At 34.8% G+C, this 16087-nt stretch overlaps 1 protein-coding gene across 2 annotated transcripts in view; it reads right to left on the reverse strand.

The window, feature by feature from the left end:
- LOC107691747 (serine/threonine-protein kinase SIK2-like) overlaps positions 1-16087 on the reverse strand; it is a 32250-nt gene that overhangs the window by 14922 nt on the left and 1241 nt on the right. The window contains exons 2-5 of one of the 2 annotated variants that reach the window (XM_016490548.1): positions 15087-15203; positions 13205-13268; positions 8257-8418; positions 108-232 (exon numbers count right to left, since the gene is read on the reverse strand). In XM_016490548.1, the coding sequence (XP_016346034.1) occupies positions 108-232; positions 8257-8418; positions 13205-13268; positions 15087-15203 (468 nt within the window). The remainder of the gene's footprint in view (positions 1-107; positions 233-8256; positions 8419-13204; positions 13269-15086; positions 15204-16087) is intronic. The other variant, XM_016490550.1, reaches the window with a different exon arrangement.

The following is a 16087-nucleotide window of genomic DNA, read 5'->3' on the forward strand; positions in this document are numbered from 1 at the left end:
TATATGAAAATGGTATTTAAAAATAGTATTGTACTAGCACAATACAAGTAGTATGGTATCTGTAAAATATTACTATAATATTGCCATCTGATACAGTCCAAGCTTACCCAGATGTCCAGTTGCGGACCCTCATACTGTTGTCCCTCAAACACCTCTGGAGCCGCATACGGGGGGCTCCCACACCAAGTGGTCAGGGGTTCCCCAGGACGGAAGAAGTTTCCAAAGCCAAAATCTGCAGCAGATTTGAATAAAAAGTTAATGTCAGCACTCACATTAGCACATTAGCACATATACATCCTGCTTGGCATTTGCAAGATTTTGTGGGCAAAAAAAGGTCCGTTTTCTTTACATTTCCTTGAGAAAAACTGAGTGGCTCTTTCCCGTGCATGGGCTGCTCTGGGGTGTGTTTGCCCTACAAAGACAATAACTCGCTGCTTAATCACTGTACAATGCATCATTACAGAAATGAACAAGTCTAGCTACTAATGACTGTTTTCCAAAACTAACATGGTTGCACTTCTGTTGTTTGAACCATGTTTATTCACCAATATAGGACTGTTGTTAATGACATCACACACAGGTGAAGTAATAACTTCTTATCTCAATAGATTAAAGACTGCAATTAATATCAGATTATCATGAACAACAGAAAGGTGTTAATTTTTTCTAAATCACTATAACATGGTTTATTTAGTAAGCACATTTCTAAACAACATAATTTTTCTGAGATGCTGCTGTATTGAACATGACATCTGAGGACTACTTCACTATTTTTGTTCCCCATCGTGTTGCTTTTTTTGATGTTTGATTCATTGCAGCTTCCCTCTCACGCCATACTCCAGAGTTCCCTTACACATTTATGCACATGCGCACTCTTCAAAAATGTGCTGATCAATGTAAGTCAAAAGCATGATGTATGTAAGTCTATGCAAGTTTTACAAACAACAAACTATGCTTCTAATAGTTGTTCCAACCACACACATTTGAGAATGTGGTTTCAGGAAACACCGGATCATGGAACTATATTGCTGATGGAACTTGCGACCATAGTTGGCTAATGATGCTTTTGGTAAATGAACCATTGGTTGGTCTGGAATGAGTTATGCAACAAAATTTAATACTTGGGGTTAGGGGATTCTTCAAATCCCTAGTGTTTAGCAATTAATAGTGTCATGCATCCAATATCTAAGCTAATTAATTTTAATCTGACAGATCTGGTCACTGGTGCAAACGAATATATGACACAAGTAATTGAACATAAACTGTCCAGATGGCTAAATAGATTCCTGGCTGTGTCAGCTCGCAGGCAAAAAAAAAAATCTTTAGTGAATCAGCAACAGGACGAAATGAATGTGATGTGACAGGACTGGATGGTGTGACGGCGCTGAAGCAGGTGGTACTCACTGATTCTGGGAGGGTCTGCGTCTACTCATACACAACCAGTGGTGACACATTTCCCCTGATCTTTACTCTTGGCAGATAATGGACAGGTTGAATTGTGTAATGTAATCCATATAATTGAAAGATTAATTGATGTACATCACCACTGATTGATGTAAATTAACGATTGCATGGGGGCGGGAAGAATTAACTCATAGGCCGTCTGCTGTGAGGGCGAACATAAAACAGGATATTGTGTTTTATATCCATGAGCACGTAATACAGGAATCCTATTCTAAAAGTAAAAACAATAAAAACCTTGATTAGTCTGAGACTGATTAAACTGTGTAACATATTTTCTAGAAAATAAGTCACACTGGGTCATGATTACATTGTAGAGAGAAAAAACAAACACAGAAAAGTTGCATCTTTGTATATGACATTTTATTATTACATTCAGTATGTAAAAACAGTAAATAAAACATTTACAAACTTTAGAAACTAAAAGTATTTTAGTTTCCCTCACTCCACAACAAATCTTTTAAAATTTACGTTATTTAGAACAAGAATGAAAAATATAAGTATAAAACAAACATAAATTAAAGTGGAATTCATTATAAATGACGTTTATTATAAACGCCAAGCATAAAAAAAAAAAGCTACCGATGTGTGGGAAATGTGTTGTACACAGGTTCACTTACTTCTCTCATTTAGCACAAATTCAAATGTGCGTGCTTTGCGCATGTTTTGCGTGTTTGATATTAATATATAAGTCACAGTGTGTTGAAAAAAAAAACATGACAAATATGGTAGTCATGAAGCAAAATTCCTTTAAGGCAAGTTAGTTAGTTTGTTTGTTTGTTTATTATTTGTATAGCACATTTAAAAGCAACTCATGTTGACCAAAGTGCTTTCCAATAAAACAACATATAACCAAAACTAAAACAACAAGAACATAAAAACGACACGACATAAACAAACAAGACCATCAGATATACACCAACTATCTCACATCAAATGCCCGGGCAAGTAAGTGCCCTCTTAAAAGTGTTTTAAAATGACCTAGTGATGTGTCTAATTTAACAATAACAATCTAATTGTTGTGTTCTGTAGTTCCCTCGTGGCCATCTTGGTGTCGCCCCCAGGCAGCCATTTTCTATGTAGGTAATAGTAACGTGAGGGGAGAAACTGAGATTTTCGAAACTCAAATTAGTTGCTTTGCACAATGATTCACTGTTTCGAAGTGCTGAAACACCACATGCTGGCATCACCTGCTGGTCAAAATGGTGCATAAATCACCTTTTTAAAACCAACTGCAAATGTTTTTTTTCTTCTGAAAGTATAGGGCTAATCTATTAAATGCAATCTACAAATCATAAAATATTATTAAACAAGAAGTGTCTGTATAATATGTGTTCTTTTATGAACTTATAGGGCTTGTTTTGTGTGTTTTATGGAGGGCTCGGCTAACCAGGCCAATAAGGGAAATTTACCTATGACTCTTCTTGTTATATTATACAAATGCCAAGTTCTGCCATGAAACTCTAGATGGCACAGGCTGATGGGTTGGTAATGCAAATTGATGATATTCACAGCGTTAAACTACTTGGCACAAACTGATTGGTTCATGTTGCATAAGCAGCCAATGAGCTTGCTGCTTTACATTTAAATATCTGTTTAGCATTCATTAGAGCAGTTTGCAGCGTGCTTTCAGAGTTCCTTTGAAACCCTCCACCTTCCCCAGCTCCACCTGTATAGATCTGCTACAGGTTATTACATATGCTATTTGTGCAGCAGCAGTATGTCTTAAATACTCACAGCACCGTATTAGCATATGTATTGGCAGTAGCAAGTTCCTGTACTTGCTTCGCAGCAGCAATAATTTACAACAACAGCAATAACCATCAGCAGCAGCAGCGTAGCAGATCTATTCCACCTAGTGCTGGGCGGTATACCGGTTCATACCGAATACCGGTGTTTATTTTTGTTATGATATGAATTTTTAAAATACTGCAATACCGGTGCATGTCGTTAAAACAACGTTCGGAACGCGACACTGTTTGAAAGGGGTCCCTTTTCACTGTCGCACTATGGTGAGGGAACAGCTGTATGTGTTACTAAGCGTGAAAGTTCCGAAACTGAAGCTGTAGAACTAATAGAACGTGATGACACAACTCAGGGCGGGTCTAAGGTAAGACACCAGTCCAGTCTGTGCTGAAACGCTACTGTCAATCAAACTATCGTGGGAGGGGCCTGTCTGTGTGACGTCACACAGACAGTCATCTGTGATCGGCTCGATTTGAGAAAGGGGAAAACATTTAACCAGATAAAAAAAAAAACACTGGGTGGATTTTTATCATTATAGGGTGGTTGAGTACACACACTGCCAACACACATTTAAGTTCAAACAACTTGTAAATGTGCATGTAGCATCCGATAACCCCTTTAATAAATTAGTGTTTAGAAAATGCGCATCACTAATAGCGAAATTTCCAAAACTATCTGTTGAAATTACATTTCAATTGACCCTTTGCAAAGACCCGCCCCCCTTTGTTACTGTTGTGATGTCCGACAAGCCATGCCACTCTTACACCACACATCATGTTCTCACGCAGTGAAAAATACATTGTGGAGCAAAGAGAAAACTGACAACGCACCGATAGACAACACAGAGCAGGTTACTTTACGTATGAAATTTTGTGATTTTTTTTAAAGAAATTCAAACAATAAATACTGTTTTGTGGCTCTTAAATGTATCGTGACAGATCGCTGTAGCAGCATGTGAACTGATCATCTCTTCCTCTTCACTAGTTACAGCAGATTCAACCGCAGAAAGACGTCAATACACACAATTTTTCAAGTTCAAGTCCACCAACGTTAATCTACTCTCCTGTCTGGTTTGTTTGTTGCACAAAAATGACAGATTGATTGGTATGATTGATTGATTGATTGGTTGGACGATATGATTGGTCAGATCGCCTGTCAATCAAACTCAATTACAATAGCAATAAAATCTGACAATCATGGTATCATAAATGTTGGTGCTTTACAGTAGCTCAAATTCAGGCTGTCTTCAATGATTTGCAGCCAACACTGCTATAACTAAGGTGATATATTTATTTTTAAGAGAAGATTAATAATATTTATTATTAATAATTACATAGTGAATAAATTCAGACTTTTTCAGTTTTCTATTTTTCAAGAGCAACAGGCCCCAGAAATCTCAATCTCAAATTTTTGCCAAGATAGCAAAGTCTCCAATAAAAAGTCGGGTTTTGATATGAACTACAGTGCTGTGAAAAGTTTTTTGCCCCCTTCCTGTTTTATTTTATTTTTTTGCATATTTGTCAAACTTAAAAGATTCAGTTCAAACTAATTGTAATATTACACAAAGATAACCGGAGTAAATACAAAATGCACTTTTGAAATAATGATTTAATTTATTAAGGGAAAAAGCTGTCCAAACCTGCCTGGCCCTACGTGAAAAAGTAATTGCCCCCTAAATCTAATAACTGGTTGTGCCATCCTTTGCAGCAACAACTGCAATCAGATGTTTGCGATAACTGGCAATGAGTCTTTCACATCGCTGTGGAGGAATTTTGGCCCACTCTTCTTTGCGGAATTGTTTTAATTCAGCCACATTAGAGGGTTTTCGAGCACGAATAGAGTGTTTAAGGTCATGCCACAGCATCTCAATCGGATTTAAGTCCGGACTTTGACTTGGCCACTCCAAAACCTTAATTTAGTTTTTCTTGAGCCATTCAGAGGTGGACTTGCTGGTATGTAACTCAGCTTTCTAAAATAATGTGGTTAATCACAGTTCTTTCATGATTTAACAGGAGGGGGCAATTAATTTTTCACGTAGGGCCAGGTATGTTTGCACAGCTTTTTTCCTTTAATAAATGAAATCATCATTTAAAAACTGCATTTTGTATTTACTTTACATGTTGTAATTTACTACACATTATCTTTGTGTAATATTAAAATGTGTTTGATGATCTGAAACTTTTAAGTGTGACAAATATGCAAAAAAAAAAAAAAAAACAGGAAGGGGGCAAAAACCTTTTCACGCCACTGTATATGAGGTTTCTCATTAACTTCTTCCCGGACCAAATGATCTGAGCTATGTTACTTACATTCATTTTATAGTTCTACTCTTACTCTAGTCAATGATTGTCTCAGTTTAACTGTTGGAGGGACATCAGAGAAGAAGTTACAACAATGAAACATAACTGTGAACTCTAGCAACATCTGCAGTCAAATTTCCCACTGAAAACACTTTTAGAAATAACTGAAAGATGGAGGTGTGTTTTTAAAAGCCTCTACTGTGATGGCAAGCGCCTCACATCTGTTATCTGTGTGCATGAGTGACACAATGGCAACGCCCTATAATGCATTTTCAGTGTCTCTCTTTCAGCTTGGTATGACATAAATACAGACAAATGGTCTGGCACAAGGCTCCGTTCTCTGCAGTGACTGGTACTTATAGAGCACAGCATGTTAGAAGCCTCTCTGTCATCCTCCATCCCTCCAGAGTCTTTTGTACCGCAGTCATTACTTTACATCAAACCCCTATGATTACATGCTTGAAAAGGACAAAACAAACTTGACTGTTTGCATCGCAAGATGTCTAGATAACATCTGGGAATTTAGGTCAGATCAGGTGAAGGTATTTCTGCATTTTGTCAATCTGTTACACATGAATGAATCTGATAATGTTGTCAAACAGTATGTCTTTTTTTTTTAATGGATGATGATGATATCCATAGCAAGGTGGCTTATTGCAGATGTAATACCAATAATTTATCTAAATATAAATTCATACTGGTAAACAAATGTCCATTTTTCTTTGGACATCTCAAGTCTGTCAGCAGGTTTTAGAGGTCACACTTTTGTCAGTTGGTCAAGCATTCATGGTTAATGGGTGATAAATATAATTAAATGGCTAACTATTGGCAATTTAATCATTTGGTTGATATACTGTATATCTTTCACTCTTTCACTCAGATACTCAAAACAACTAATAGTAATCACAAAACAATTATGTAACATAATAGATTTATTTCCCAAGGCAAGTTCACCATTGGCTTGCAGCATACAAACGATTACGTGAACAGTGTGCTGGATGAACTGCATGAGTTCATTCTAACTTAGGTGTACGTCTGTGTTTGAGGAATGAACTGTGCAACTAAAATGAACTGATGTCACTGAGTAAATATGCATTTTCCTGCTAGACTTTGGCTACTGTGAGAAAAAGGTCTGATTTGACTTCTGGAATGTACAAGAGCCAGTGAGGAAAGGGCAATGACAACTTTTATACTTCGATAAAGCATAAAATTTGATGTAACTACATAAAATTTTAAGCACAAATGATATAAAGGTGAAAGCATAAAATTAAAAGTCTATTTAATTAACATGTCACATGGCTATCGTGGTTATTATAACTAAAACTTGCGTAAAAAAGTTAAATGAAATAATAATAATAAAATATAAAAAATGTTTAACTTATTTTTATTTCAGCTACTTGCCAAGAAAACATTTATCATTTTCACTTAGTTTACCTTGATGTAATAAAATAAGTATACAACTAAAACTGAAATAAACATTAATAAAAACTATACAGACATTAAAATACAAAACAAAAAATTTAACACTTTACAATGAGGGTCCATTAGTTAATGTCAGTTAATGCATTGACTAATATTAACTAACAATGAGAAATACATTTGTTATGGTATTTATTAATCTTTGTTCACGTTAATGAATAAAAATACAACTGTTCATTGTTTGTTTATGTTAGCCACATTCTATAATGTAATTAAAAAATATTAACAAAAGCTATAATATTTCAATTATACTAAAATAACATGAAATGATGAGGTACAGTATACAGTATATACACTACCGGTCAAAAGTTTGGGATCAGTAAGACTTGTAATGTTTTTAAAGAAGTCTCTCATGCTCATCAAGGCTGCATTTACTTGATCAAAAATACAGAAAAAAACCCAGTAATCTTGCAAAATGTTATTACAATATAAAATAATGGTTTCTATTTTAATATCCTTTAAAATATAATTTATTTCAGTGATGCAAAGCTGAGTTTCCATCAGCCATTACTCCAGTATAAAGTGTCACATGATCCTTAAGAAATCATTCTAATATGCTGACTTATTATTAGAATTATCAATGTTGGCAACAGTTGTGCTGCCAAATATTTTTATTTTTTGGAAACTGCGATACTTTTTTCAGGATTCTTTGATGAATAAAAAGTTTAAAAGAACAGCATTTATTCAAAATATAAATATTTTCTAACAATATAAATCTCTGGTATCACTTCACACACACACACACACACACACAGAGACAGAGACAGAGATAATAGAATATAGATAGATAATAGATCAAACATCATTCTTTTTGCTCCAATCTAACTTTAGGCGAATTCTCAAGTTGGACTATTTGCTTAATCATTGCTAATGTTCTCCCTTGAAATTCAAGGTAAAAGTTCTATTTCTGTGCCACTAGCTGTTTCCTACCCAAACACTCCCACCTCACAGCTACTAAACAGCTTATTACAGATAGTCCCGCCCCAAACTCATGCTATTGGTTGAGCCATAAGTTGGCATTTCAGACTGCTCAAACAAATAGAGCAGTGTTTTGACAGAGCCACATAGCTTACATGCCTCTAGAAGTCAACAAATGACTTGCTTGGAGTTGTTGTTTCTGCATATTAAATTGGGACAGAGGAGAGAATTTTGACATCAAGATATTTAAAGCCTCTTGGTGTCACTGACACCTTCTTATAAGCTGTCTACTACAGCACCATGTTTTCGCTCAGCGTCCCCAGACTGTAAGAAGGAAAGGTACATCTCTTACCTGCTATCTTCATATTCATGTGAGCATCCAGTAACAAGTTCTCAGCCTTCAGGTCTCTGTGAACAATATTGCGTTCGTGGCAGTACTCCACCGCTGAGAGGATCTGCCAGAACTTCCTCCTCGCATCCATTTCGCTGAGCCGCCCGCGGCTGGCCAGGTAGTCTGTGTTGCCAGACAGGGATCAGGTGTTATTGGGTCGTCATCTGCACATCCAGGCAACATGTCACAGTCATGAATTTTTCATGAAAATGGTATGCAGATTGTGACAATGAGCAGGGAAACATATGTTTAACAGTGCTGCTCATAGACATCCTGATTAAATACTACGTTGGACAATGTTGTCAATATAAAAAAGCAAACAAAATCTGTTGAACATGGTTTATTTATTTCCATTTGAAGAAAAAGTTTATATTTTACAAGTTTGTAGATGTACAGTACTGTTAAAAAGTTTAGGGTTGGTAAGATTTATTAATGTTTTTGTGGAAACTGTGACAGTTTCTGAAATATAAATTTTTAGTTTTATTAGATTTTATGAAAAAAATATACTCATCACAGAAGAAGTCTATTCAAGTCAATGTAGATATTGAATTGCATTTTTAATGTATTTTTTTTAAAGGGGTCATATGATGCTGCTAAAAAGAACATTATTTTGTGTATTTGGTGTAATGAAATGTGTTTATGCGGTTTAAAGTTTAAAAAACACATTATTTTCCACATACCGTACATTATTGTTTCTCCTCTATGCCCCGCCTTTTTGAAACGCGTCGATTTTTACAAAGCTCATCGGTCTGAAAAGCGATGGATGACTCTGAACTTTTATAAAGAATATCTCTTTGGATTTGAGACTTTAGTCTTTGCAACTTTACAGATCTTCTTTATGCACCAAGAGCTTGTAACACTCCAAAGAGAAAGGAAAAATTGAAATCGCATCATATGACCCCTTTAATGAATTAATAAAACCAGACTATTTTTATTTCAATTTAACTTGTAGTAATTTCATCTGCTTTTGTCATTTTTGTTCTTTTTTCTAAACATTTCTATTTAGCCTGAATTTATTTTTATTTCAGTTTTAGTTTGAATAAATTTAGCACTTCAACTCATTTCAGTTAGTTGCCAAAACATTTCTTTTCTATTTTTCATATAATATTTGTGTATTATTTCATTGCAGCTTTATTTCAATTAACACAAACAATTTTGAATATTGTTTGTTTTAGTTGACAACACTGGTTCAGAAAGTGTTGTCTTCAAAGTTACAGTATGTTTTCTTAGTACATTGAGCTCTTTGATCTAAAAAGATAAAGGGAAATTTAATTCCTGAAGATAAGACTCTTTTAATATCACATTATTTTCTCATGTCCTCTTTCATACATACATAACAGGTGTTTGCTTAATACCTTTTGCCATGTCAGACTGATGTAAATATGCAACTACCAGCTTTTCATGAATTTCAAATCCAACAAAAACAACAAGCAAGCAGCATATATTCATGCTCTCCAAAAACGAAAGGCCAACCTGTCATCCACAGCCGACCACACATTCAAAACAGGACTGTCAGCCATGCCTACTTCAGATGCGAGCCGAGCGCTGATAAAACAGCAGTCCTCTGAGTTAATCAGCTGACAAGGCCATGGAGATGCCAGTTGCTCGTGTATGCATGTGTGCGCCATACGGCCCATGTGTTAGGGACATGTAGGAAACTTCAAAGGAAGCGCTGTACATGCGAATGCGAGGCAGTGTGAATGGGATGGTATGATATTGAGTTGACAGATGGCTTCACATCCCTATGGACTGACTATATGACAACGCGTCATTTGCACCCAGCAGGTAGTATAAGGAAACTGAACATCTAATCTGTATCATGATGACGTGTGAAATTTAGAACCTTCTTACAACAAAAATGGAACTTCTCTCCAAGATCCAGAATGGAGTGAAATATGAAAAAAAAAAGAAATTGGTGAGCAGATCTACCATTAACAAGCTTTAGAGATGTGAAAATATAGATATTCAAGTAAATAGGAGACTGACAAAAGTTCAAATAAAAAATCACAATCACTTTATTGGATGAATCAGTTCATCTCTACACACAAACTATCAACAGCAGCAGATATAAAAGATCGACTGCAAGACACTCCATGTGGAGAAAAAGAACATGCTTGTAATTGAAGGTGGAACCAGTCTTGTGTTAAGAATTGGACAGCAGTTCTAAACTTCACTTTGTCATTGTCATAAATGAGTGACTAGGTAATTAGCTTCCAAATCAACTTCTAGTATAACTTGTGTGGAGACCAAAATGTTTAACTGCAACATTTATGCTTAATAAATAAAACTTAAGATCTTAAATCTTAGATCATGCAAAGTGCTAAATATCTAAATAAAAAAGCCAAAAATTGAGAAACCCAACCTTTTGGTTTTTAAATTGTATTGGCTTCTGTTGAACTTTATTCTTGTACATGGCACTACATTAAGCAGTACATGAACAACTGATTGAAAAGTTTCTGTTGCTTCATGAAAATGCCTGTAACAGCTGTGTATTTGACAAATATTGCATCTAATCCACTTCATCTGTGATAAAGTATATGCAACACAGTGCAAGCGTCACTATGTGAAAGAAGAAAGTGTCCAACTTCATGTCTTTGTTTTCAAAAAATCTTGTCGATCCGTTAAAGTCAGCTCAGTTAAGCACATGTATTTAAATAGTACTAAGTTGCACTGTTGTCACATGATCTTAGTATTTTTTATCACATGGCCTCAGCATTTTATGTAAAATATCTTGTGGCAGTCTGAAAAGAAGATGGTAAATTTACTTTTGGAAGCTCAGTGCATTGTGGGATACAACAGTGGTTCTCAACACTGTTTTGTCTAGGACATCAAGAGGCAATAGTACCAAATACAGTACCAAAAGTGTATTGCACAAAATTGTTTTTTTTATTTATTATGGTTTCATGCTCTCTAAGCCAATAATTCACCACACAAAACTCACTGTGCTCAGCACAAACACAAACCATGTTTATCTTCAATGCACCTCCATTTAATGCACTGCAGTCTGGATGGTAATTTCTTTTACTTTTGCATGTATTTTAAAAGGATGAGAGCATGATACACATGCTGATCATGTTTGATTGGATGCACATCCTTTAATGTCAACAACAATAGATATTGAAAACAGTTTCCCTATACTTGCAGTGAAAGTCAGATCATGTCTGTCTGTTGTTTTCAATATGCTTAAAGACAAACCATGTTCAGATTCATCAGTCCAAACATTTCTGAACATTTTCTGCATAAAACAGCATTGTACCAAAGACAGATGTAACCAATCACAAACATGTAACCAATCCTGTCATCTTGCGAGTTTGGGCTTTTCATATCATTAGCGTTTCTACCTATGGACACTTTATATTAGGTGATTAGGGAACACATATTCACTATTAACCCACAATAAACTCCTAATTTGCTGCATATTAATAGTTAGTAAGGTAGTTGTTAAGTTTAGGTATGGGGTAGGATTAAGGGATCTAAAATACAGTCATGCAGAATAAGGCATTAATATGTGCTTTATTAGTACTAATAAACAGCCAATATGCAATATGCATGCTAATAATCAACTTGTTAATAGTGAGAATTGGTCCTTTTACCGGTGTTTTTAACTACTATACTTAAGTCAAAAAAAATATTGTTAGGTATAATTTTGTGTTGATATTGAATTGCAAAACACTTTTGCTGCTATTTAGGTGGGATATAGTTAAGGTTAATGAAAGGTTTGGTGGTATGGTATCTTGCTAGAGTTTATTGTTGTTTCTAAATCATGTTACTTGCTACCAAGTGTCTGTTAGAACAAAATACGGGAGTAGAAAAGACTGAATGCACATACAGTAAGCGTTTTGTGCAGCATGATATCTATTTTGTTGTTTTTGTTGTTGTTGCCTCATTAAAAAATGCACATGCATTTAAAAGACATTGTAAATATATATATATATATATATATATTTACAAAGCAAAAACATGTATATACAAAAAAAGTAAATCAAATGATTGTAACAAATGATTAATTAAATTAATTTAATTTAAAATTAAGTACACAGTAAATATAAAGTGGGTCCCTTCAGTTAACTGAGTGAAAGTGGAGCTGTTGTAAATGAGGTAAAACAATTAATTTCAAGCCATATTAGGACATGAAGAAAAAAAAAAGTTTAGATATGTCATTTTGATTACCAAATATGAGTTTTAAATGAAGGGATCAAATTAGTGACTGTAAGGGGACTTTAAAAACTGGCAGGCCTAACTATTCTGCTATCCTGAATATGCACAGTTATATGGTTAGTTACATATTATGCAACTGCAGTCCGTGACCTTATGAGAACAGACCTGATATTGTGACCGTATTCTGTAAACAGTATTCCACATAGTGTGATCTCTGGCATACTGTACATTTTGGCAAATGTAATATTCCATATTCACATAAAAGCATACTGTACACGGCAGAAAGAGTAGGCTGACGTATGTGCGCTATGAACACAGCACACATGCCGTCAAATACAAGCAGTATATTAAGACAATAACTGAGGACGTACTGGCAAAATCACAAGGATGTCTCTGTAAATTATTATCTTATTCTTCTTTTTTTGGCAGCAGCTGTCATATCATATTCTCTCACTTGCTTTGGTCACGTAGCTCTCATCTAAATCACCAGGACCTTTTTCCATTACAGGTGACACCGCTAATCATCACAGCACAAAAATGTGCACATGTGCTCAGCTCATCCATTAGGCTTTAAGTGAGTGAATCAGTGTATAGATGGATGAAATATGCAGAAATGTGGTATGACCAATGATCTCAATCCAGCGCAGGCATGTATGCACTGCACACGCAATACTTAACAGCACGGGGTGAGTATATGGATAAGAGTGAAATGAACTTTTGTTTGCACATGTATGGAAACGGATGCACTCACCAAATATCTCTCCATTCCTGGCATATTCTGTGACTAGATAGAGCATGTTTTTGGTCTCCATGACCTATTGAAAGAGAGGAAACCTAATTATTATTCATTGCATGATTATGGGAATGCAATTAATACCACAAATCACAAAAACCACAAGAGCACAAGAGAATGACAGCATTTTCACCTGTCACAAGTGTTCACACTTAGCTTCAAGTGAGAAAACAATGCTACATCATTTTTTGTGTGTGAACCAAAGGAGAAGATGACAAGTGATTCACACTTAGTCAATAATATTATTTTAGAAAATTGAAAATTTCACCAAGATATTTTCTCTACGCTGCTGTCCTCTCTGAGCACGCTAACAAAAGTATCATAGCATAACCTTGTCTTTTGGACATGTACCATGGTATTGCCATCATACTCTGAAGTACACTGGAGTACCATATTGTAATACTGTGGTACATGATAGTAGCAATGATTCAGGACAATGGTATACGCAACTATCAAACATTTAAAAAATGTATATTCCTCACAATATAAAAATTCGAGCTTGAGACTTTACACTTACAATACAATACCATAACAATTAATACAATAAATATAATAATAAAAATATATTAATTTTGTAAATTAAATAATTGTACTAATATTTATTGATTATTATTGTTATTTTATTATTTTGAATAATAATAATATTATTATTTTGGGCACAACTACAAATGTTTTTTTCTTATTTTTTTTTTCAAACAAGTTATTAAGTGAACCAGTGAATAATAATAATAATATGTATTATGACGTTACTGTTAATTTTATATTTATTGTTATTACCGTATTGACCCGAATATAAGACGATGTTTTTTTCTTGGAAATACATCTGAAAAAACGCGGTCGTCTTATATTCAGGGTCTAGACTTTGACATGTCAATAATACACCCACAACAATAGGTGGCGCCAAATACGCATAAAACGAGTGTGCCATGAAATACGTGATGTAATGCGTGTTGTAAAGATCGCGAGTAAAAACCAAAACAAAATAAAAAGAAAACCTTACAGCTGCATGAGTCGTGACTGTCACGTTAGCCTGATGGGACCAAACTCCCTTTGTGATTTTAAAACGTAAGACAGTACCCAGATTTGAAGACTACAGTACGATTTAACTTCTACTGTTAATAAGATTTTAGTAGGCTACTATTAGATGGATAGCCTAAATGTCCTAATTCCTAATTTTTTTTTATGGTATATCAAAAAGTGTATATTTTTTAAATGTGATTGTTGGTACATTTAACCAGTTTTTACCATACTTTCAAAACAAAAATTAAAATAGGAAAAATATGCAATATGAAAATAATTGAAGACAAAACGTGTTTTACTGAGAAAAAACAAGATTTGGGTTTTAAAAAGCCTTTTTCCAAAAGGTACATCTGGAAAAGGGGGGGTCATCTTATATTTGGGCCAATACGGTATTTTAAAAAATATAGTAATAATTTAAACTGTTTTTTTTCCCCCCAGTTGACTTGCCAAAGGAACAGTGAGCAGTTTTTTGAAAGCTCTATGTATAATGTCTAATACCAGACAGACAGATCACAATATGAGCACTGCCTCTGGTAGAAGTCATAACCGGACTGCTGCTGATGCTGTATTTGTGTTGTGTAACAGCACAGGCAGCTGTTGATACTTTCAGCATCCAGGCCCAGAGTGACCTAAAAATCTTACATAACATAACAAGACTAACCCTATACAGCACCCAGATGAAACTCCTGGATTCAACAGTAGTCTCATGGGATAAATGCTAATACAGGTGACAAATCAAATTGCTTGCATGGGCAGCTGATGGATTATCACAAATTTATTATAAATGCACACAATACGCACATTAATGATTATGATTTACCTGGTAAAGCTTGATGATGTGAGGATGGTCCAGCAACTTCATGATTTCCACTTCCCTGTAGATCTTCTCCAGGTTCACTGCATCTAGCTGGGTCTTGTCTATGATCTTAATAGCCACCTGCAATTCAGCAAAAATGTAATGTTAGTTGTACTGAGCTTTTGTTATTCATTATTTACAGTTAACAGAAAAATAAAGGAATTTATTTATCCACTGAGCTGCACTGCAATAATAAACGACAATGAAATGGTAATAATTTACCTTTCTAAAAATCAAAAGACCACTTAGGCATATGCCATTTTGTATACAATACTTTATAGTTGTAATAAAGCAAAAAATAAAAATAAAATCATTGCTCATAGACTGCTTCCTTTCTCACGTCTTACTTTACAGCACCTTTTATAATTATGCAACTGCAACTGGATAGACAGCTGTTCCACTTTTGCCTCTAAGTGAGAAATGGTGGGAAGCTGCATAACTTGTTTGGTTTTATTTGAACTGATCTTGACTGAAGCTCTTAGTCACTCTACAACTCAAGTTCAGAGAGTAAACTGGGTTTTTTCATAGCACAACATCAATGAAGGCTAATACGAATCCAAACTGATGACAGAGAAACAAAGGGCAGATCCAGCTAGTGCCTGTTATTTAAATAAAATACACATTACGCAATGCACAATTTAAGTACTTCATCTAGATAAACAACAATCTGAATGTGTAAAAAATGTTTCCACTTATAATTTGCCACTGTGTCCTAGATATCAAAGGTCACTGTTGTTTGTTTTGTTTTGATCTAAGCAATTCATATAAAATTTGAAAACACATTTTCTGTGAAGAACATGTTTCTTTTTGATTTTTAAATTAAAATATAAGTCTTAAAAATGCTTAAATGTTACATTTAAAAGTCTCATAAGTAGTTTGGTTAGTGAAGAAATAAAATGTTAAAATATTAAAGGGGTCATATGATGCGATTTCATTTTTTCCTTTCTCTTTGGAGTGTTACAAGC

Source organism: Sinocyclocheilus anshuiensis, unplaced genomic scaffold (genome assembly GCF_001515605.1).
Source record: "Sinocyclocheilus anshuiensis isolate Anshui unplaced genomic scaffold, SAMN03320099.WGS_v1.1 scaffold246, whole genome shotgun sequence".
Classification (NCBI taxonomy): Eukaryota; Metazoa; Chordata; class Actinopteri; order Cypriniformes; family Cyprinidae; genus Sinocyclocheilus; species Sinocyclocheilus anshuiensis.